The 24328-nt window shown below is 36.4% G+C and overlaps 1 protein-coding gene and 1 long non-coding RNA gene across 6 annotated transcripts in view; one reads left to right on the forward strand and one right to left on the reverse strand.

Moving 5' to 3' along the window:
• The window catches only part of HORMAD2 (HORMA domain containing 2), a 98467-nt gene extending 74701 nt beyond the window's left edge, over positions 1-23766 (reverse strand). For all 4 annotated transcript variants that reach the window (XR_013175779.1, XR_013175778.1, XM_077160591.1 and 1 more), the window contains exons 1-5: positions 23601-23766; positions 13911-13998; positions 5381-5522; positions 4145-4208; positions 1312-1348 (exon numbers count right to left, since the gene is read on the reverse strand). Coding sequence is in view for 2 of the 4 variants with exons in the window: in XM_077160591.1 (XP_077016706.1) it covers positions 1312-1348; positions 4145-4208; positions 5381-5522; positions 13911-13961 (294 nt within the window). In the remaining 2 variants the exon portion in view is untranslated. The remainder of the gene's footprint in view (positions 1-1311; positions 1349-4144; positions 4209-5380; positions 5523-13910; positions 13999-23600) is intronic.
• A 362-nt stretch (positions 23767-24128) lies between these two features.
• The window catches only part of LOC143683991 (uncharacterized), a 54428-nt gene continuing 54228 nt past the window's right edge, over positions 24129-24328 (forward strand). For both annotated transcript variants that reach the window (XR_013175781.1, XR_013175780.1), the window contains exon 1: positions 24129-24231. This is a non-coding gene — a long non-coding RNA (uncharacterized LOC143683991). The remainder of the gene's footprint in view (positions 24232-24328) is intronic.

Consider the following 24328-nt stretch of genomic DNA (forward strand, 5'->3'; position numbering starts at 1 on the left):
TAGAATGAGGCTAGAGAATGGGGAGCAGTTGCTTAATATGTGCAGAATTTTTTACTAGGTTGGACTTAGAGGTTCAGAAATGGACATAAGTAGATAGTAGCACATTATTGTGAGTATAAAAAGCAATGCGAATTGTGGGTGAATGTGATGGAAAGGGGAAGTTTAGTGTCATGTATGTCACCAGAAGGAAAGCTGGAGGTTAAAACATGGGAATGCGTAACACAGTGACTATGGTGATGGATAATGACTATGATTAACTGCACAAATTAAAAAAAAAAACTTTCATGAAATAGAACAAATTTATGACATTATTACAAGAAGATAATAATAGAAGGGCATATAGGGAAAATGTACCTATTGCAAACTAAGGACTATAGTTAACAGTAACATCTTAATATTCTTTCATCATTAGTAACGAATGTACCACACCAATGGTAAGGTTCAATAATAGGGGGTGGATAAGGGGTATAACATGATTTTGGTTTTACTTTTTATTTTTATTTCTTTTTTTTGGAGTAATGAAAATGTTCTAAAATTGCTCACAGTGATGAATACACAACTATGTGATGATATTGTGAGCCACTGACTGTACACTTTGGATGGATTGTATGTTACATGAATATATTTAAATAAAATTGCATTTTAAAAAAGAAATGTATAAATGCACTAAACAATCCAATGACAGAGGTAGGAAAAAGACAAAAAAGTGGTCGAAATTTCATTTATATATATATCTTGTCTCTTCAACTAGAACTAGAGCCTCTATTTTTTATATCTTTCATAACTGGTCTTAGTCAGCCTAAAAGATCAGATGCTTAAAATTTTAGCTGGATTTTAAAAATTAAGCTAGGAGGCTAGCTATTTGGAAGGAACAGGTTATACATATGCAACAAACATAGTTATGAAAATGACTAAAACTAAAAACCAATTATCAAGTCCATTTTTTCCTTTCATATCTGCAAATTGAATTGCCACTATTCTGAACATGTTCAATGTGCTACAGGCTAGATTCTTGTCTCCCTTGTCCCACATCCTGTGGATCTCTTCCAGTGACTTCAGAGGAAATTCTGTGGTCAAAAAAATATGAGTATGTAAAAAAGAAAAATGAGGGCTTCATTTCTAAATGATGTAAATGAGACATCAAGTAGACAACTAAGAACCAAACTTTAACATAAAAGGAAACTAGCTCACGAATACAAATGTAGGCACTGGTACACTGTTCAACGCAACAACAAAATAAAAGTAGAAACTTTTTTTTAAGTGATAAAAGATGAGTCTTTGATCCTGATATAAGTTTTTAAACATTCTTACATATTTCTTTTCCAAAGCATCAAAGCAACCTTGAATCCTGTCAAGAAATAAAAGGTTGATGTTAATTTAGACCAGTCATGAAGCCCCCAAAATTCCCAACTACAGAATTCATTTACGTTTTTTTCTCTGAACTACATTAAATTGATAATCAATTTACCTTTCCCATTGCATCTTTTTTTTTTTACTACTAGCATGTTCTAATATGTTGATAGAACTTCATCAATAATAGGTCAGCAGCTTTGAGATAAGGAACTATATCTAATTTTTCTTTTTGGCTCCCATAATGTTTAGGCCAGTGACATGTACATGATAAGTGATACATGTATGTATTTTTCTTTATATTAGTTTATTTTCTTTCAAAAATAAATCAATTCATTAAAACATGTTGCAAATTTCTAGGAAATTTTGAAAAGGAAGGAAGGAAGGAGGAGGAGAGAGAGGTGGGAAGGAAGGAAGGAAAGAAGGGAGAAAAAAAAGAACAAGAAAGGAAGCAAGAAGGTAAGAAAGAAATGGCCTTAAAGAAATGGTCTTAACAAATAAAATCTTATAGATGATGCCAGCCATGACAAAAATAATGCTGTTCAAATTGAAACACAGGGAGCCCAGAATAAGAAAGAGGTCCTTTAATCCTGTATAGCTTAATGTAATGCCTGGGTACATCCTAGAGTATATTAAGCAGATAATCTAAAAGTATTGGCAATGTCCTTTGAGGGATGAGAGAAAAAATATGGAATTATTAAACTTTACCATCAGGGAATCCCCTGATACTGTGTCAAACTTTAGGTACACCCAAATCAATAGGACAAGCTCTTGATCTTGAGGCTTACTCTAGTGAAGCTTACGTAGGTATAGAAAAGCTTAGCCTACCCATAGGTATGCCTAAAACTTACTTCTAGAGGACCTCTTTTGTTGCTGAGATGTGGCCTCACTCTCTCTAAGCCCAACTCTGCAAGTGAAATCATTGCCCTCCCCGGAATGTGGGACATGACATCCAGGTGTGAAAGTCTCCCTGGTGGTGTGGGAGATGACTCCCAGGGATGAGTCTGATCCTGGCACTAAGGGATCAATAATTCCATCCTGAGCAAAAGGGGGAAAAGAAGTGTAACTAATAAAGTATCAGTGGCAGAGAGAGTTCAAATAGAGTTCAGAGGCTACTATGGAGGTTGCTCTTACGCAAGCTTCAGACAGACGTTGCTATCTATCATAACTTGCCAAACCCTAATTAGGACCATTCCAGCCAATCTTAAAGAATACCTAGGGCAATATATAAGTTTCCACAAGGGTTCCGTGTATTAGAGTAACTTCCCAGAAACCTATAACCTCCAGATGGGTCCCTGGACCAGATAAGTCCTGAAACCTAGAGGGCCCAGCTTCTGCAGTACATCAGATAGTTCCATCTTCCTACTCCATATTATTGATAGACCCTTCCAACATGAAAAATTTAGAATGGCCATAGCCCAAACACCCCTGAAGAGAGGGATAGAAAGATCAAAGGTGATGGTGGAGTCATACAGAGAAGACAGGATTTAACAGATGAATATGATTGCTGAATCATTAAATTGATATCTCCTTTAGTCTACAGCATCTTGAGTAGCTAGAAGTAAAACCTAAAATTGTGGAATTGTAACCCATGTCAAACTCTGAAATATGTTCTACAACTAATTGTGGTGCTGTGCTTTGAAATTTATTGCTTTTTTGTATATACATTACTTTTTAACAAAAAAGAAAAAAAGTCGATTGTGATGATAAAAAAATATTTATGCCTTCTAGCCTCCTATATTCTGGAGCAGCTAGAAAAAAAATCTGAGAGGATCGTATGTAGCCCATGACAAAATCTGGGGTCTGTCCTGTAACTACTTGTTGAAGAGTGCTTTTGAAAACTATTGCTTTTTTCTTTCTTTACTTTGTATATATGCAATATTATACAATAAAAAAGTTTTTAAAAAATGCTGTTCATTTCCTGATATAACTTACGTGGACAGCTTAATTGAACACTATAAGTACATGGAACCTTGTGTCCAGAGTGATGACCAAGAAATTTTAGAGTGATTTGAACACTGAATAAAAAAGTATTTGCAAAATCCCCTTGGGGATGGTGAGAAAGGGGGAAAATTCAACTTTCCCAAGTGGAGAATTCTTGATATTCTTGCAAACAGTGGGGACAATCAAAGCAATAAGCTGAGCCCCCAATTTTGGGGGTTGTTCATATGAAACTTAACGCTACAAAGGATAGGCTAGCCTACTTAAAATAAGGCCTAAGAGTCATCCCCAAGAGAACCTCTCTTGTTGCTCAGATGTGGCCTCTCTCATCTCAGCTAATACGACAAGCTCTCTATGTGGGACATGACTCCCAGGGGTGTGGACCTTCCTGGCAACGTGGGACAGAAATCCTAGAATGAGCTGGGACTCAGCACCAAGGGATTGAGAAAACCTTCTCGACCAAAAGGGGGAAGAGAGAAATGAGTCAAAATAAAGTGTCAATGGCTGAGAAATTGCAAACAGTCGAGAGGTAATCCTGATGCATTAAATAGATATCACCTTTTTAGTTAAAGTATACTGGAGAGGCTGGAGGGAACTGCCTTAAAATGTAGAGCTGTGTTCCAGTAGCCATGTTTCTTGACGATGATTGCATAATGATATAGCTTTCACAATGTGACTGTGTGATTGTAAAAACCCCGTGTCTGATGCTTCTTTTATTTACCTTACGGACAGATGAGTAAAACAGATGGATTAAAAATAAATAAATAATAGGGGGAACAAATGTTAAAATAAATTTAGTAGATTGAAAAAAAAAATAATGCTGTTCAATTGTTGTGGAGTTTCAATTACTTACCACTTGATGATATGCAGTGACCCAGGACATTTTTTATCTTCTCGGAGAATTTTTAAACTGAGGTCTACAAAAATAGAAACACAATCTATTTTCAGCTATTAAATGATTTCTATGCTGAAATTGTCCATGCTAAATGAGTATTTCCTTTAACTATTTTATTTTTACCTTTAATTTTATAGCTTGTAAAAACATTTTTACTTTCTAAATATCTACTTTAAAAATAAATCTTACTTTGAGAAATAGCTTAGTTCTTATTCTGAGTATGTTTTAGTAGTCTCCCTCTTCTACAATGTAGCACAACTGAGGTGGTTTCACTTTTCTGCTTCTGTTAAATTCTAAATAACCAAAAGGTAGTATTGAGACCACCTCCATTTATCAATTTAAAACACACACCTCAATCCTATTCCTTTCTCTAATATTTCTCTCCCTTTCAATGAAAAAAAAAGGAGGAAATTTTTCCATGGATTATTCTCAAATTTTATTTCCTTCCATCTGAAATCCAAATACCTTTTCATACCTGTGGAAGAATAGGAAGATCATATTCAAAGAGTTTTGGTTTAAATCAGTCCAAAATATGATTTTGTGTGCTGTTTATGAAAATTAAATTGGAATAAAACCAAGGTATATCATTAATACACATGTTAGAATTGAAAGTAAAGTTAGATTTTGAAAAACAATAAGACAAAAAATTGTAGCTCTCGACATTCGTTTTCTAATGATAGTTCCCATTTTAGTGACAAATCAACAAGGTTTTCTGATTGTTATCACAATTCAGTTTTTTAAATAAATAGAAAGTAAGATTTTGAAAAACTGATGTAATTAGATAGAAACAGAGTGTTAGATTTATTTTTGTTTAAATACAACAGAAGAAAAGGAGCCAAAAACAACTTGAAATATAAGGCAATGAGATGACAAGTGTAAGAGCAAAAGAAACAAAGGGAAGGAAAGTAGAAGACCTAGCAATAGAGAAAAGAATGAAGCTTATTAGAATAATAATTTTCTAAATATCCATGCTAATCAACAAATGGTTTTGGCATGAGCATGCATTTTTTTCAGCATATTTATATGTAAAAACACTAAACATGGGATAGTAAATTTAAAATGGAAAATGAATTAAATTGGTCTTGAGGAACAGGCCCAAGACTTGCAATTTGTACACACTGTGAGAAATGAAAGGTCTACTCCTGCCGAATACAGTATTACAATACCCAAAGTAACCATTTAGTTAAACTTTACCATCTAAATGCCGTTCTCCATAAGAACTCTCTGGAAACAGGCCCCTTAGATATGTTATACATGAGATAGAAGTAGCAAAAAGTTTTTTCACCATTATCAACGATTCATGTTCATTAGTGATTTGGGATGGGAAAACTGTTTCCTAGAAAGAAAAACAAAGGTGAAAAAAATTAATATTCTGTAATATATTCAGTCTATCATACCATTGCCACAGATATAACAGAAAGATTTTTTAAGATTTCAAATCTAATAACTCTATAGATAACCATCAGGAAACGGGGTTTTTAAAATTGCATTAAATTAGATCACTATAAAAAGACAGAACAGAAAGGCAGAGACTATTACCCAAGTCATTCAGGTCTGTGGTGGTCTGGACTTGCATATAGCCCAGAAAAACATGTTCTTAACCATAATCCATTCCTGTGGGTGTGAACCCATTGTGACTAAGACTTTTGATGACGTATTTAGTTAAAATGTGGCCTAGCTCAATGAGGATATGTCTGTCCTTTACAAGAGGAATGAAATTTAGACAGAGAGAAAGTCACTGGAAGCAAGAAGTTGAATGACAATGGAATCCAGAAGAGAGGGGAGAGACCATCGTGTTCATTCCCACGTGACAGACAAGCCAAGGACCAAGGGTCTCCAGGAGCCAGCTTCAGAAGGCCAGTCTTTGGAGGAAGCACCATTTTAATAATGTCTTGATTTGAACATTCTCTAAGCCTCAAAACTGAGAGCTTTTAGAATTCTAATTGTTTAATCCAAACCACTGCATGGTATTTACTTGAGCTACCAAGGAAACTAAAACAAAGTCTGATAATTTATTTCACAATGATCCACAGTTTTGAAGCAAAACTGGGGTTTTACTATGATTACATTATTGTCTTCCTTCTCATGCACTCCTCAGACCCCACTGCAGTCTAGTTCCCTCCAATGACTCTGTTCTTTCTAATGGCCAAGTTCATCCTAATGGCCAAAGTCACTGCCTCTTCTCAGTCATCCTCCTATTTAAGTCCTCTGCAGTTTGACCACTGCTGCCCACTCCGAAACATTTTCCTCCCTCAGCTGTCATAATATTTTCTTCTGAGTTTTCACCTATGACTCCATAGTTATCTCAGTCTTTTTCATTTTTTCTAATTGCTCTGCCTACCATTTAAATAATGGCCCTATCCCAGGATTCTGTCTTCAGTCCTTTTCTCTTTTTATCACTCTCTCTTTCTAGTAATCTCATCTATTTCACAGTTTTGGCTACAACTACACAGAGGGGACTTTCAGTCCTTGTTTCTCTTCTAAGTTCCACTTTTATATTTCTAACTGTTTTATGAACATCTCTGCACCTAGACAACTTTGTAGACCCCTCAAATTCAATGTACTTCTACCCTGGCTCAAACTTAGTCCCAAGTTTCATTCTCAGATAAGTGAATCAGCATCCATCCAAGGTAGAATCAGAATCATTTTGGGCCTCTTTCCCTCTTTCACACTCCATTATTCAAACACTAAATTTTATTAATTCTCTCAGAAAGAGTTCTCAGATCTCTTTTCTCCTTTTCATTCTCACTGCCATTACCTGCCATTGCTCAGAACCTAATCTTTTCTCCCCTTTATTACTGCAGTAGCCTCTGATCTCCCTGCTAACAGTTTCTTTCATCTAATCTATCCTCTATATTACCATCAGAATTAACTGTAAAGACTAGAGATATTATTATGACAATGCTAGTACCAGCAGGATAGAGTTCAAATATCTAGTGTAGTATTTTAGAATTATCAAAATCTTATCCTTGACTAGCTCTCCTGCCTCATCTTCTCATAGCACATGGAGTTGCTATTCTACTACCATGTATCTCTACACTTTGATGCTTTTGCTTAAACTAGAGCCCTGAAAGATTTCTGATAGTGTTCTATACGAAGTATCAATGTTAGCAATATTTTCCTTCTAATAATTTATACATATAGATGTACAGATGACATACTAAACAAATTTAAATTGTTGTTCTTAAGTGCATTAAAAAGTGTGTCACATGAAAAATGTCCTAAGAGAGGGACAGATGCATGAATAGGTGACTTGTGCTTCTGTGTAAAGAGTGTCTAAGAACTAACAGTCATCTTGCATGAATTACATTTGCTGATAATTTATATTGAGCATCTTGAGTTATTTCAACATATGCTTGTGATAGTACTCAATGTTGTGCATATGTATTAACATAAAAATAAAATTTTGATCATTTTTGTCACAATTAGTCTGAGACTGCTTTTTGTTATGTTCTTTAATCCAAACACAAAATATATCTCATGAACTCCAGCTAGTGTTGTGCTAATACTTTATAATTTAAAGTACTTTCTAAACATTGACAAATTAAACTTAAGAACATTTACTCATTGATACCCTATTGTGAACAAAAGACAACCTAAGAATGGAAGAAGACATTTTCAATACATATGTCCCACAAAGGATTCATATCCAGAATGTATAAAGAACTCCTAGGTAATGAAACTGTTCAAAAATTGATTGTGGTAATAAATGCACAATTTTATGATGATATGGTGAATCAATGATTATATACTTTGGATGATTATATGGTATGTAAATATATCTCAATAAACTGTATTTTAAAAAAAACTCCTAAAATTCATTAAGAAGAAGACAGACAACTGAGTAGAAAAAAGCACAAAAAAGGTTTGAACAGACACTTCACAAAAGAGGATATCCAAATAGCCAAAAAAGAAATGAAAAGTGTTCTAACTTCATCAAGAAAATTAAAATTAAAATCACAATGAGATAATATTAAACATCTATTAAAATGGTGAAAATTTAATATCAGGGAAAAAAAACAGTTGACAAGTATGTGGATCAGACGAATTCCTAAATACTGGTTGTGGGAGTATAAATGGGTAAAACATCTTTGGAAAATAGCCTGACAATCTATCAATGTAAAAATGTACACATAACCTATGACCCATGTTCCACTGATGGTATACATATGCAAACATATGTTCACAAAAGACAAGTAACAGAATGTTCATAGCAACACTATTTGTAATAGCCCCAAATATCCATAAACAGTAGAATGGATAAACAAATGTAATACAGTCTCTCAGTAAATTACTAACTGGTAATGACAATGAATGATCTATAACTAATCTCAACAATACAGATGACTCACACATAATGCTGAGCAAAAGTACCCAGATAAAAATGAGTACTATTGTATCATTTCATTTATAAAAACACAAAATACGTAAAACTAATCTATGTTGATGGAAGTCAGGATGTGGTTATCCTTGGTGAAAGGAGTGACTATAGACGGGAGCGCAAGTGGAGCTACTTGTATTGTTCTGTTTCTTAATCTGGCTGGTGGCTGTAAGGGTGTGTTCATTTTGCAAAAAGTTACTAAGTTGCACACCTCTGATACATGCACTGTATCTATACATACAATACTTTCAATCAAAAAATGTTAAGTGCTCACTGGTCAAATAAGTTTGGAAAATGTTTAACAGTGTTCTATCTGCCAGGAATGTTCTTCGTACCATTAACTAAGTTCAGAAATCTTAATTCAAATGTTTATTGAATCCTATATTATATCCCAGGCACTAGTCTAAGTTCTGGGATACAATAGCAGAACAAACAGATAAAAAAACTCCTTCCCTCCTGTCACCTCTGTTTTGATGCCTTCCTCAGTCTCCTCTACTGTAAGGCAGGAATAATGACTCCTTCTTCTGTTCCACTTTTTGTTCATATTACAAGCACCACACTTATTACCAGTTAATAGAATCTTTGAAAGCAGAATACTGAGTCTTACTCAATTTTTTTGTGAACCCACTACCTAGCTGTGTGTGGCACAAAATGGTCAATAACTAAATACTGAATTAAACAAGCATTTACAGATAACTAGTGTGCACAAGATACTGAGAATTGGAGAGATCAAAAGATCAGCCATATAGAATATGAACTCCATTTATTTAAAAAAATATGGAATAGTATATGGGGACCTATAGAAAAAGAAGGAAAAAAGAGCCTTAGATCTAATAAGTTTTATAAATATGATTCATTTTTTGTTAAAAGGAAAAAGCAAATTTCTGCACAATGTATATAGAATGATGCTGTTTTGTAAAAGCAAATCAGTAAATAACCACCCCCCCATATAGGGGTCTGCATGATTTTTATATATGTGCTTGTTCATGTGCATATGTGCAAGGAAAAAGGGGTGGAAAGAAGCATGTCAAGTTGTTAACAATAGTCATCTCAGGGGTTGGCTTGAAGGTAGAAGGATATGAGGGAGGCAGTACAATGGAGTGTTAAGAACATGGCAAAAAGACCCTTGAATTTAAATAAGTAGGGGAATCAGAGACTTATGACAGATGGCCCGGGTTCAAATCCTGATTCTGCTATTAACAAGCTGTATGATCTTGAGCAGGTCCCAGAGAATAGATATAACAGAGGAGAAATTTTAGACTTTGCAGACCATGCAGTCTATTGCAATTAATCAACTCTGCCTATAACATGAAAGCAGCCATAGACAATATGTAAACAAATGGGTGAGGCTATATCCCAGTAAAACTTTATATGGCACACACTAAAGAAACAATAAATACTAATTCTTATTATTGTAGTGATTATTCCCATAGGGAGCCAGGGTCACAAGCTCTATCTAGGACATGTCAATTTGATAGGGCAGACTCTGCCACTTGGCAAAAAAAAATTCTGCCTTTCACCTCAGCTAGTACCTTCAAAACACACGTTTCAAAAGGTCTAGGCAAAAGGATGTGGATGACTCAGCTAGTAAAAAAATCAAATTAAAGTCAGTGCATCTTGTCCATAGATGAAAGACTGTACACTTTGTACTATGAGTAATATAGATTTTTAAGGGTGAATTGTGCCTGGAAAGTCTCCATTCCAAACCTATTTGAATAAAGAGCAAGTCAAGAAAAGATACAACAGATATCACCAGTTAAAATTCCAAAAGTCACGGCTGCTAAACTCCAGGTTACTAAGGATTAAGGGATACTATCTTTATAAAGACAGAAATCCTAGGGAAAATGAAAAAAATAATCGCAAAAACAGGCAAGTCCCTAATCTTAGGCAAGTTACCCGACCTCTCTGCATCTTAGTCCTTTAACTGTAAAATACAAATAATACCTACTTCATTAGGTTGTTATAAGGATTAATGAATTGATGTCTATAAAGTGCTCAGAATAGTACCTGATTCAACAGTTTATTATTTTCCACAATGGTACTCACTTTTTACAACAAGCCTATATTACTTTGGTAACATTAAATAAAGAAAACCAAGAATAAAATAAAGAGAATACCTGTACCCTTAGGAAATTTACAATTCAGTGGAAGAGAAAGGACTTAGATTCAAGGGAGAAATTACTATACAAGATAGCAAGAATGGGTGTAGGGACACCGGAGGCTACAGGAGCAAGGAGAGTGAGTGGCTGGTTATCTGAAGCTGGGCCTGTGTAGGAAAAAGTGAAATTTAGTTGGGCTTTGAAAAAAAGTGGAATTCAAACAAGTGGTGAGGAAGAGAATTGGCATTAGTGAAGGCAGGAGGGCAAGAAGGCCTGTGACACACCTGGGGCACAGGGATCACACCAGTTTAGCTGGGGCTGAGAGTTCAAGCAGAAAGTAGAAGAGAAGATGAGGCATAGGAAGAAGTCAAGATGTGGCAAATTCAGAATGCCGCATTAGAGAAAGTGGATTTAATCCTTAAAATGACAGGAAATCCCTGAAACTCTGATAATAAGGATTTCTTTCATAATTAAATGCTTTAGCAAAGTCCTAGAGCACTCCAGCTCTAGGACGACCAGAAGTTTCTATGTGAATGGTGAAATACTAATTCTTAGAAATTGACAAAGCTCTTTTTAAGAACATATCTTCCTTACAAGTTTTTGTTACCAGCAAGCCTCCAATGCTAACGTATTTGGTTATGTTCTGGGGAATTCCAAAATTTTGTAATAGAATAAATTTATAGCTGTTATAATTTTAGTGAGACTGAACTAATCCATATGGAATTATTTTAACGTTAATAGGGCCTTAATAATATATGGGTAGAGGAATTTACCTCTTTCTTCCTCAAACTAAGGTTAAGACAATTACCTGGGTAGATTATATCCAAATTCCTTTTTCAGGCACTGCATAGTATTTCAAAGTTCAGAAAGACCTTTTAAATAACCTAATAAAATGCACTCATTTCACAAATGCCAACAAGAAACTTAGAAAGGCTACATGATTTATTTGTGCCAGATCACAAAGCCAGCAAGTGGCAGAATTCTAGGTCTCTGATTGCCTTACTTATTTAAATTCAAGGGTCTTTTTGCTATGCTACACAGTTTCGACTGTTGAATTTTTAACAATTCTGTTATCTAGAGACAAGCATCACCTACAAATATGTTTTGAGATAAAAAAGAACTTCCCCAAAGCTTTTTCTATATCTATACATCTGGTTCTAAAATGCCTTTTGGACAGTCTAGATAAGATTTGACTAAATAAGAATGTCTCTTCTTTGGTATATGATAAAATGGCAATGAATTATCAGTATATCTTTTTTTGTCAAATCATATTCTATTCAGTCATTAAAAAAGTATATAATAACATTATTACTCTGGCTTATATGACATGTTGTCATGCGTGCGCATGTGTAAAATTTTATAGACAATTGCCCACATTCTGTGAAATTAAGGTTCTTGGGTAATTGGCTAAAGCAAATGTGGCATGCATACAGTAGCATACTGAAAGCATTCCAAAATTTAGAGGCAGTACTTGAATAAAAACCATTTGCAAATGAAATAACCTGAATGTATAAAAACATGTACTTTAAATATAGAATCTAAAAGACCATTTGTAGTAAAGAAGATCAACGGTTGGAAAGGCTTCTAGAGTTTTGTTGCTTCTCTAGAGGGATTAGTTTCTCAGCTCAGCTTATATAGCACTTGAAAGGTTATTAGACATTTATAAAAATGTCAAATTCATGAAAATACTATAGTTTGACAATAGGAACACTATAAGTTGTATTAGTAAGATAGTGTGCTAATGACATAAGTAATATTTGACAACTTAGTTGTCCAGCTATGTGACTTTAGGCAAGCTACTCTACTTCTCCAACCTTCAGTTTCTTCCTTATTGTGAGGTTTAAATGAAATAATAACATAAAGTCCTTGACACAGTGTCAGGCACATGATAAGTGCTGAATAAGTTAACTTATATATTATTATTGTCATTGCTTTTAGGATTAAATATAGTCACTTATACCTACTGGGAGAAGAAGCTCATGCAATCCAAATTACAAAGATCTGTTTGTATTGAAAGGTCAGATTGTAAATTTACAGTGAGAAAAATAGCTGCCAAGCTGATTGTAATTCATACAGCCAGCTCAGCATTTCCCCCCCAGGAAGGAAACACATTTAGGAAACCAAATTGAGATCAGTAGTCTGCTTGGTGAATATTCTGAATTCGAGCCAGGAAGATAACTGCTCTAATTCTCCTTCAACCTCAATCTCTCCTACATCTGCTACAGTTTAACATTTCTAAAACAATTATTTTATATACTCTTGATAAAACTCTTTCTACTGCCTACAAAAAAGCATAAATTCCTTACCCTGGCTTTTAAGATCCAATTAATTTGTCCCCAAAGTTCCTATCCAATTTTATTTCTTACTTCAATCCAACATGAGCCCTACATTCCAGTAAGGATGGGTTATTTACTATTCTCTGAACATGCCATGTTCATTTCTTATTCTGAGTCAAGGCATATGCTAAGTCTTCCCCATAGAATGCTCTTCTCTCTCCTCTATCCACATACTCTTCATCATTTGAGGTCTACCTTAAGTCCCTCATCCTTCATGAGGTAAATACAAACCATTGCATTCCAATAATGTATATCGCCTTCCTCCTTTTTTCTCATATGTAAATCATATAATGCTTTGTATACTGTCTTAACTCTTGCAAGTCTTATTTCCCTAGCTAAATTATGAACTATTAGAAGATGAGGATTTCTTTGTATTCTCTTAGAGAATATCATAGTATTATAATAGATATATTATGTAATATTGAGCCTTAACAAATAAACAAATGATGCATTTAGACTGTCAATGGGGTCAAGCTAAATTTGGCCTCAGAATGTCCTCTGGGGTCTCAGCATCCAAGCTTGCCTCAGAACTCTTACCTTCAATTTTAATTAAATTATAGTGTACATCAGAAGTTTCCCTAATTACTCAGGAAATAAATGACTAATAAGACCCATTATCTTTAAACACTCTTTTGGTTTCTCATTTCCTTTACTCTAAAAGATCTAAATATGTAAACACAAAACAGGTGCCCAATAAGCTACTCTGTAGGAATTTGTTCTAATTTTCTGAACATCCTCAGTCCATTTGGCAGTTAAAATGTAGACAGATTTGCCCAGAATATTATGTGCCAGTTAACTAAAAAAAACTGCTTTTTCTAAAAAAACAAACAATCATCAAAGATTAAAGTCATGACTCTGAACTAATTTACTAAACAGTAATAGAATTTTCTTTAATTCTTAACAGATACCTTAGATGCCTTGTGTATTCTGATGGAACGAGAGAGTTGAGCAGTGGCCATTAAAGAAATGTATCAGGGTTCTTTTGACAATTCTAACCTATAAAAAAAGAGAGAATTAATTACAGACATTCCTGACACAGTACTTCCTATCTTACTCTGCTCAAAGATTGAATAGAAAAATTCTAAAAGCAAAACAAACGAACAGATCACTGAAGTCAATGATTGTTAAGTATAAATGTTTGCCAGAATGTTCAGTTTAGAAATTCATCAAGCTCAATTTTGAAGCAAGGGAAGAATGAATACTAAAATAGTTCCATCAGGCCCTATCTAAACTATAAAATGAATATGAGTTGGAAAAATCCTTATTATGAGTTTCCCAAAAGAGAATGTATAATTAGAATTTGACTGTATTCTTTGGAAAACTAGTCAAATAACCATTTTTATCTCCACTATCAATATTCCATAAATTTGGCACAAGGTTTATGGATTAATTTTTCCTTCCACCCAATGAAAATTATAAGATGATTTAATTGTTTGCAAGAGGAAAGATATAAATTGTAAATCACTTAAAGATTCTACAATATATTTTATTCATCTTTGTTATTCCCTCAGAGTGTAACAATGCTCTGTATATAGCAGGGGCCAAAAACATTTTTAAAATTAACTTCACATGTAATTATTTGCAAATTCAACTTAGAAGTTAATGTTTCTCAGACAGTTAAGTAAAGAATTACCATATGACCTGGCAATCCCACTTTTAGGTATATACCCCAAAGAGTTGAAAGCAGGGACTTGAACAAATATTTGCATACCGATGTTCATAGCAGCATTATTCACAATTGCCAAAAGTGGAAGCCACCCAAGCGTCCACTAACAGATGTATGGATAAATATAATGTGGTATTTTCATGCAATAGAATATTATGCAGCCCTAAAACAAGAATGAAGTTCTGATGCAAGCTACAACATGGATGAATCTTGATGATATATTGATTGAAATAAGCCACAAAAGAACAAATGTTGTATGATATCACTTATATGAAATAAGCAGAATAAAAAATCCATAAAGTCAGAAACTAGAATACAAGTTATCAGGGAGCGGGGATGGGATAGGGAATGTGGAATTAATGTTTAAGTAGCATGAAGTTTGTATTTTGGATTATGGAAAAGTGTTGGCAATGCATAATGGTGACAGAATTACAACATTACGAATATAAAGAATGCCACTGAATTATACATTTGAAAGTGAGTAAAATGGGAAATTTTAGGTTATATGCGTTACTAAATAGGAAAAAAACACCAATGGCACAACACAAAGTGTGAACCCTAATGTTCACTATGGGCTACAATTAATAGTATAATTATAATTGTTTTATCAGTTGTAATAAAGTACCACACTAATGCAACAAAAAACAAGGAAAAATAGAACTCATTTGTTAACATCTACAAAAAAAAAAAGAGCTTAAATTCATGTAGTTTTCACCCCTATTGCTTTACTAATGTAAAAAAAAAGGCAAATTTTCAATTAGGGTTTCTTTTCAAGGTTTTATGGAGCGCAGATCAAAACACTTTAAAATAACCCATTTAAAGGAATTAGATCACCCAAGATAGTAGGCTGTGACCTACTTTTGCATATCATTTAATGCAAGATTCTAGAAGATTTTGCAAATAAAAAGGGTGGAATTATTTGAAGACACTGCCACAAGGTGGTGGTAGAGATTATAAATAGATAATATTTAATTCCTCTCGAATTAATTCTTCAGAGCAGCTCTAGGGGACACTCTTTTACAATATTTTATATGAGATGGAAAACCACCTAATAATGCTTTCATCCTTAAAGATTCCAAGTTGTCTTTTGTTGACTTCAGAGTATAACCTTCACTTCTGAGTATAGCCTTCAAATTGCCTCCCTTATGACTTCAAGAAATAGAATGGAGAAAAAAAAGTAGTTATAAAAGCTTAAACTCTAGTCCCGGCCCATTAACCATAGTAAATTACCCCTTCCTGGGATAGTTATTAGTCTAACAGATAAAAAATAAAAGGAATAATGATTTTTTAAATCGCTTTCTATATTGGTGTTTTCTTCATTTCTCTCTTATCAGAAAATACTTTGATAGCATTCCTAGAGAATCAAGTACTGAAAATAGTATCAGTCATTTAGAACACAGCACATAACTACATCCATGTTTCTGGAATTTATGGATGGCCTGGATTATACTGATATAACTGAAAACTTAGACATCCAGGGTGCTTGACTTAAACACATACGTATATAGAGAAAAATAACCAGCAGTATAATGTAACAGAAAAAGGCTTTGGAGTTAATGAAACTGGGTTCAAATTCTGCCTCAACTCCCTAGTCAAATTACTTAACCTCTCTGAGTCTCAGTTTTCTTTTTGTAAAATGGAAATGATATATCCAACTTTTCAGGGCTCTTATGTTTATCCAGACGTGCTTATCTAGAAAGTTAGCATAGTACAGTGATTAAGCACATTCTGGAATCAAATTCCTAGGATCAAATCCCATTCTGCAATCAACTAGCCAAATGACCTTGGGCAAATTAATTAACTTGTGTTGTTCAGTTTCCCCAGCTGTAAAATGAGGTCAGTAATAGTACCTATTTCATAGGTGTGTTGTGGGGAATTAAATGAGTCATTATTTCTAAAGCACTTTAGAACTGTCTGACAGACAGTTAGTTATATGTAACAAGGCATGTTTGCTTAAAATATAATCCATTAATATTCAAACTCCTGGTTTTCCTCCAGCCTCCCAGTTGCTCTTTCTCGCATCTTCTTCAGACTTTTCTTTCATGTCCATCTCTTAGCTTTTGGTGTTCTTCAGGGTTCTGTCCTAAGAGCTCTTCTTTTTTTCATTTTTCAGCATACTCCTGGATGTGCAACTACACTCCAATTGCTTTGATTATCATCTCTATACCAATGATTCTTATATGCATATCCCCGGTACAGGTCTCTCTCTCAGAGTTGCAAACCTATGTATCTATTAGACAATTCCACTTTAATGTTCTCAACACATCCAAATGTGACATCTTTTCTCTCCAAACCTAATCCTGTTCCCCAGCTCAGTGAATGACATTATCAAATACTTAATCAAGCCTAAAACTTGGGACTCAACCCTGAAGACTCCCCTATTTCATATCCAGTCATCTTTATATTTCTCCACTCTGCCCACTCCTCACTTTATCTGCATTACTGTCATCTCTACTTTAGATTAGGTGTGCCTCATCTTTTGCCTGGACTACTCCAACTAGCAGTCTGCCTGTCACTGGTCTTACCCTTCTCAGTCTCTTCTTTGTTTTATAGTGAGGGTTGCAAATTACAAACATGATTATGTAATTTCCCTGACTGAAACACTTCAATGCTCCCCACTGACCTTAGGATAAAATCCAAACTCCTTACCATAATTGCAAGATCTGGTTCATACCTCCCTAGTTTCATCTCAAACCATTTCCCCTTACTTTCATGCATCAGTCATTTTTATGTACTTATTCATAGGACTATATTCTCTTTAGCCTTCAGGTTTTATCAATATTCCTTCTGGCTGAAAGAGTCTACCCCTTACACTTTCCCAATTCCCACTCATCTCCTGATACTCACATACTCATGAACACTAGTATAATTTTCCCAAGTATAATTTTCTCAAGGAATTATTTCCTGATTTCTCCAACCAGGTCTGGATTATGTGCCCTTTGCATTATATATTGTATCATGGTTTCATATATGTCTGTGACAAAGATGTCTTTGTCTAGTTCATTCTAAGTTTAGCTTTTATTTTTTAAATGTACAATTTAGTGGTTTTAATATATTTATTACCATTACCATTAATTCCAGAATGCTTTCGTCCCCTGAGATGAAATTCTATGCCCATTAGCAGTCACTCCTCATCACTCCTGCCCCAAGTCCCTGGCAACCTCTAATCTCCCTTCTGTCTCCAGGAATTTGCCTATTATTGACATTTCATATAAATGTAATCACACAATTTGTGGCCATTTGTGAATAGTTTAACTCATTCATGAGCCCTTAGAACCAACACAGTCCTGGAACAAAGTGGGTGATCAATAAAGATTTTCTGAGTCAATGGGGAGGTACCACAGGCACAAGAAAAATTTAAGGAACTAGAACAGAATCACAGGATTTTAGAGGTAGGAAGAACTTGAACTATTATTAAGTTCAAATATCTAATGTTCCAGGTGAGGAAATCAAGGTTCAGAAAAGGAAACTGACTTACCAAGGATCAGTCAGCCACTTAGTAGCAGAACTAAGATTAAAATATTAGAATTTTGACTCACAATTTAGGACATTTTCTACAGTGACTTCTCCAAGTGAAATTTCCCTCTGTTTACATGCCATTTAATATGATGCACTACATGTGACTTTCTAGTTGCTGAGCTTGCTTGCTTATTTCTAAACCATGGTTGGGCCACTTTCTGGTGTTCTAGAATGAGTTTGCTTCAGCAAGGCAAAGAGATCTAAGCAATTTTTTAAATAGCCAAGTTGCTTTCAACCTCTAATGATTCTCTTGCTAGTGTTGTATTTTCCCTTTGAACAGGTGTTTTGTGGTGGTATTCTATTCAAGTACAAACCCTGCTTAATTTTGAAAGCTCACAAGCTGATAGCCTCAGGAGGTAGGACTCTACAGACCATGTACTCTCAGAGAATAGCTCTGGTGTTTTTTTTATCACCTTGTTCTCTGATGCATTATGGAAAAACCTAGGAGAGATTTCATAACAATGGATTTTTAAAGCAGAATACTAACTTTCAACTGTCTTTTGTTTATATAGTTGCCTGCATATTGAATCCACAAACTTCTGAAACTTCACAGGGCATCAACACGAGTTATGGCCTTATGTATGCTATGTTCACTCTGTGACATAGATTATGAGCTTCTTGAGAAAGAGGCAAGATTTCTGAGTTCCCTTTGATAAAGACTCACTGGGCTTATCTCTTTGCTTATGCTTCAACTGCCCTATTTATGAAGTGGCAAAATTACTTACTATTTTACCCTTTCTATGTGTAAATATGAGATTCTGATAAAGATTAACCAGCTGTTGTTTAGTTTATTAGGGCCTAAACCACTCTTTTTGTTGGCAGTGGTCATTTTGAGTAAGGCAAAAAACTAAAATTCTTATTAAATTTGTTCCAAAGATGGAGGACCTCTGGCAAGATGGTGGAATAGGAGAGGCTAAGTTCACCCCGGCTCTGTACAACAACGAGAGATGCGACAGAAAAATGACAGGACAGTGGTTCCAGGGTGTGGTGATTACAGAGAGTCTTCTACCCTACATAGGGAGGCCCCTGGATACAAACTGGAAAAATTGGGATGGAGAGAATGGGGTGAATGTACTTAGTCATGACTTCACCTATTCCCACTGGTGGCTTAGGAAGATTTTCCCTTTGGCTCTATAGCTTGGAGTTCCCATGGTAAACTTGGAAGATAAAAGACATACTTTTCCTGTACACAGACACAACTTAGTCAAGGTATAATACCTACTCCCCACCCCTGTGACGTGCTGTTGTGGGCGCCTGGGTTTTTGGGCAAAGACTGGGGGGCCATTCTTCAGGGTGGAGGGGGAGACAGAGTTATGCCAGTCCAACATCTAACCAGTGAAATGGACTTCTTTGGGTCCTGATACCACTCCCATTCTCCCATGGGCAGCAAGAGACCACAGGTGTGTGCAGACAAAGAGGTGAGACCAAGGAAGCCAGTTAGCTGAACACCATGACTGTCCATTAGATACTGTACCTGTAGTGAAGATTCAAGAGCACCATTTGCCGGAGAGAAGCAGAAAGTACAATCTAACAAATTGTCTTTCTGCCTAACTCTCAAATAAAGCCCTACAAAGAACTGCAACACTCCCCTCCCCACCACCACCTTGAGATTAGGGATTCGGTTTCAAGGGGAAGGACTGACAAATCAAATCCAAAAGGGGATCTTCAAAGCTAATACAAATAGATTAAAAATCTTATATTAGGGAAGGAAAAAAATCTGCAAAATAACCTTATTAAGACATTAAAATGCCTGACCTACAACAGAAGATTGTAAAGCATGTGAAGATCCAGGCAGATATGGCTCTGCCAAATGACCAAATTAAATTACCTGAGGGGACACAGAATTTGGAACAACTAATTAAGGTCATTTATAACGATAGAAAGGATGTCAAGGAGGCACTAGAGGAGCATAAAGAAGAATTTCAAAGAATAGAAAATATCAAATATCACAGAGATTAAAGACACTGTAGACCAAATTGAAAGTATAGTAGAGACTCATAACAGTAGACTTCAAGAGGCAGAAGAAAGAATATGCAAATTAGAAGATAGGACAATTGAACCTGAACATTCAAAAGAACAAATATCAAGAAAAATAGGAAAAAATGTCACTTGATCTCAGGGAAATGACAGACACCACAAAGCATACAAATATAAGAATTATTGGTGTCCCAGAAGGAGAAGAGAAGACTAAAGGGATAGGAAGGCTAGTTGGAGATATGATGGGGGAAAACTTCCCATCTTTTACAAAAGACATAAACATCCAAATGAAACAAGTCCAATAAATCCTAAATAGAATAAATCCAAATAGGCTTATTCAAAGACATATACTTATAAGAATGTCAAATCTCGAAGAGAAGCAAAAAGGCATGAAAGCAGCAAGAGAAAAGATATTTATTACATACAAGGGAAAACATATAAGACTGAGCTCAGGTTACTCAACAGGTACCATGAAGGTGAGAAGGCAATGGTACGATATATTTAAGATTTTGAATGAGAAAGACTACTAGCCAAGAATTCTTTATCCTGCCAAGTGGTCCTGCAAAACTGAGGGAGAGATTAAAATCTTCACAGATAAACAATGGCTGTGAAAATTTGCCAACAAGAGACTTGCCCTATAAGAAATATTAAAAGGAGTTCTGGCGACTGAAAAAGACAGAGAGGGAGGTCTAGAGGAGGGTATAGAATTGAAGAGTATTAGGAAAGGTAACTTAAAGGATAAAAAGTGAAATAGGGAAAAGAATATATAGATCTGACAAATAAAAACTACAGGCACTATGTCACCTGCAAACAGATTGTTTTTCCTGTTCTTGCAAAAAAAAAAAAAAAACTATAGGCAGCTATAGTAACATAGGTCATCACTATAGGAAAGTTGGTATTTGTAATAACTTTCTACTTGATATTTTGAGAACTGTGGTAGTAAGAGTCAGTCGTCAACTTGGCCAGGTGAATGTGCCTAGTTCTGTTGCTGTGGACATGAGCCAATGGTACGTGAACCTCATCTGGTGCTCATTACATCTGCCGTAGGCTAAGAGGCGTGCCTGCTGCAATGAATGATGTTTGAGTTAATTGGCTGGTGCTTAAATGAGAGAGCTCAACATGGCACAGCCCAAGCAGCTCAGCATACCTCATCTCAGCACTCGCAGCTCAGCCCAGGCCTTTGGAGATGCAGAAAGAAATGACCCTGGGGAAAGTTGTTGGAACCCAGAGGCCTGGAGAGAAGGCCAGCAGAGACCATCCTGTGCCTTCCCATGTAAGAAAGAACCTTAGTGGAAAGTTAGCTGCCTTTCCTCTGAAGAACCAACAAAATAAATCCCTTTCTATTAAAAGCCAATCCGTCTCTGGTGTGATGCATTCCGGCAGCTAGCAAACTAGGACAAGAACATTCACAGTTTTGACAGCTAATTAAATGATCATTTAAGTTAGAGTTTAATATTTAGAACTTAAGAAACTTTGTTATCTGTATTTGTAGATTTTTTCCTTGCTTGCCTGAATTTTAAATTGGTTTATGAAATTTACTGTACAAACACGGGCTCTACAGTGATTATTTGGATACTTTAAAAAATTATGCCTATGTGATAATCTAAGATATCCATTTTTGGTGGTTCTAAGTATATTGTTTGTTTTCTTAAATATTTAAATAAATAAAAAATTTTTGTCCCAAAGACAATCATAGTTGATTTCTTAATGCTTTCCATACATCTTTCCCACTCTTCCAAAACCATTTTTTAACAAGAAAATTCCCTGTCTATTACATGAACAATATTCAATATCTGGATTCTAAAATGTGGCTAGATAATCTTCCTTACATGTATGATGTAAAGAATGGTTTTATTCAAAGGGAATGCATGTCAGCATAATTAGGCTCAACAAATTCATAAAGCTATATGGGATTAGAGACATCCTCTAGGACTAATCTACCCTCTTCATTTTAAAGAAGAGTGAAGTCAGTTCAGAGGAAGGATAGTCTTTTTAACAAATGGTGCTGGAACAATTGGACATCTATAGACAAAAAAAAAAAAGACCCTCAATCTTAAATATCACAATGCATACAGATATTAATTTACAATGGACCATAGATTTATTTATTTTTATTTATTTACTTTTTTGCATGGGCAGGCACCAGGAATCGAACCCAGGCAAGAACTCTGCCACAAGCCATGGTGGCTGGCCCTGGACCATGGATTTAAATGTAAATATATGAGGAAGAAGAAAGCGAGGTCCAGCAAGGGGACTTGGTTTGCCAAATGTCACCCAGTTACTTGGAGGTTTTGCATAGCTTGCTTCAATAAATTATTATTTATTATTTTAATAAAATCCATTTGGCCCTGCTAATTCCTCAATTATGAGTATGAAGTATGAGTGACTTCATAGTCACTGAGAGTAAATGATTTCCACTATATATATATAGTGGAAAAAATATATATATATATATATTTTTTTTTCTGTGAAAAGGGGCATCCTAAGGATTCAGGTTTTATTTTCTGAAGATTTCCACTATATTAACTGGGTACTTGTTCATGCTCTTTTGGTTTTTGAATATTTTTCTCATGCCACTTCAATCATTCATTCATTCACCATTTGTGCCATGCATTGTGCTATATCACAAGGATGTAAGACTTTGTTCCCATCTCAAGAAATTTATGACCCAATGTAGGAGAAATTAGATTAGAAACTTCTTTAGGGGCAAGCACCGTATCTTTTATTTCATTTTTACCGAGTACATGATGTACTGCACAACCTCCTGCCCCCAAAGCTCCGTACACTTGAACATATTTAGGTGATTGACTGATTTTGGGTTCCAAGACACTCTCTCCAGTATTGTTGGGGGAACTAAGGTTCACAGAGATTAAATGAAAATTCCTCAGCGAGGTCAAAGAGGGGCTGGCGTCAATCCGTTGGGACTCAACCCCACGCCTCTCACCTCTTGATTTGTTTAAGGAAGGCATTGATTATGGGTGGAGAAAACGGCCCTGGATACGATAAACCCCGAAAACTCCACACACCGGACTCCTTTCCCTCCTCATCGTTTGCGTGACCAACTGCTCTGCGGTTTATTATCGCTGCTTCTTCCTTCACGTCCACTTGATTTTCCATTCAAGGGCACAAACATCTGAATTTAAAAGCCATCTAGATGGTGGGATGCAAGGGTCCCCAGCACAATTTCTTCTCTCCTTTTCTCTCTCTCTATCGTCCTGAAACTTTGGGGGAAAATGCTACCTAGAGGCTCCCCTGTTTTCCTCCTCAGCCCCCGGCTTTCCCTTTTCTCCTCAGAAGACTTTTGATCCTAGCCTAAGTATTTACACTAAATCTAACCTAAAGTATGGAGTAAAACGACAAATAAATAAATAAATAAATAACGCGAAGACAACAGAATTAATAACGCCCAAGCACCCCCTTTCTGCGGCGACCTCACCTCAGCTGGTAGCCGCCTCCCTCACGAGGGTCTCAACCGCCTTTCTCCGCCCAAACCCGTCTATGGGGCTCATGAATAATCAAAGCGGTCTTTCTGGGCGGGGCGAGCCGCTTCGTCATGAATAATTCAGCACCTCTCCGCGGTTTGTGAGGCGGCCGGGGCGGGGGGCGGGGGGCGGGGGGGGGGGGGGAGAATCGCTTCAGTCATGAATATGCAAAGCGGGGATGAGCGGCGGCTAATCAACCCCTGGCCGGCCTGGCCCTTCCGCTTACCGCGTCAGCGCCGCGTTGTTCTCGCTCTTAGTCCGCGTGCCCTCGAGCCGCCGGCGTTTCCCGCTCTGCTGAGGGTTTGCCTGGCGTCCGGGGCCCTGAGGGGTCGGCGTCGGACTTTCAGGGAGGAGGCGAGCGCTCTGCGCCAGGGGCCCTGAAGGATCGGCCTCGGACCTTCCGGGAGGCGGCGAGCGCAGTGTTTGTGGGGTCGAACGGCCCGGGCAGGACCCGCGGGCACGCCAGAGCACGGCGGCGCGGGGCTGCTGACGGGCCCGACGGGGCCTCGGGCGCGGGGCGCGTCTCCTGTGCTGCCGGTCGGCCGAGGACAGCCTGCCTTCCTGAGGAGAAGCCCCAACGCCGAGGTGAGGCGGCCGCGGGAAGGCCCCTGAGGGCCGGTCTGGGGCGGGGGTTAGAACCAAAAGGGACCTTGGGGTCATTGCTGGCAAGGGGGTCCCAAAG

Source organism: Tamandua tetradactyla, chromosome 5 (assembly GCF_023851605.1).
Source record: "Tamandua tetradactyla isolate mTamTet1 chromosome 5, mTamTet1.pri, whole genome shotgun sequence".
In the NCBI taxonomy this organism is placed as follows: domain Eukaryota; kingdom Metazoa; phylum Chordata; class Mammalia; order Pilosa; family Myrmecophagidae; genus Tamandua; species Tamandua tetradactyla.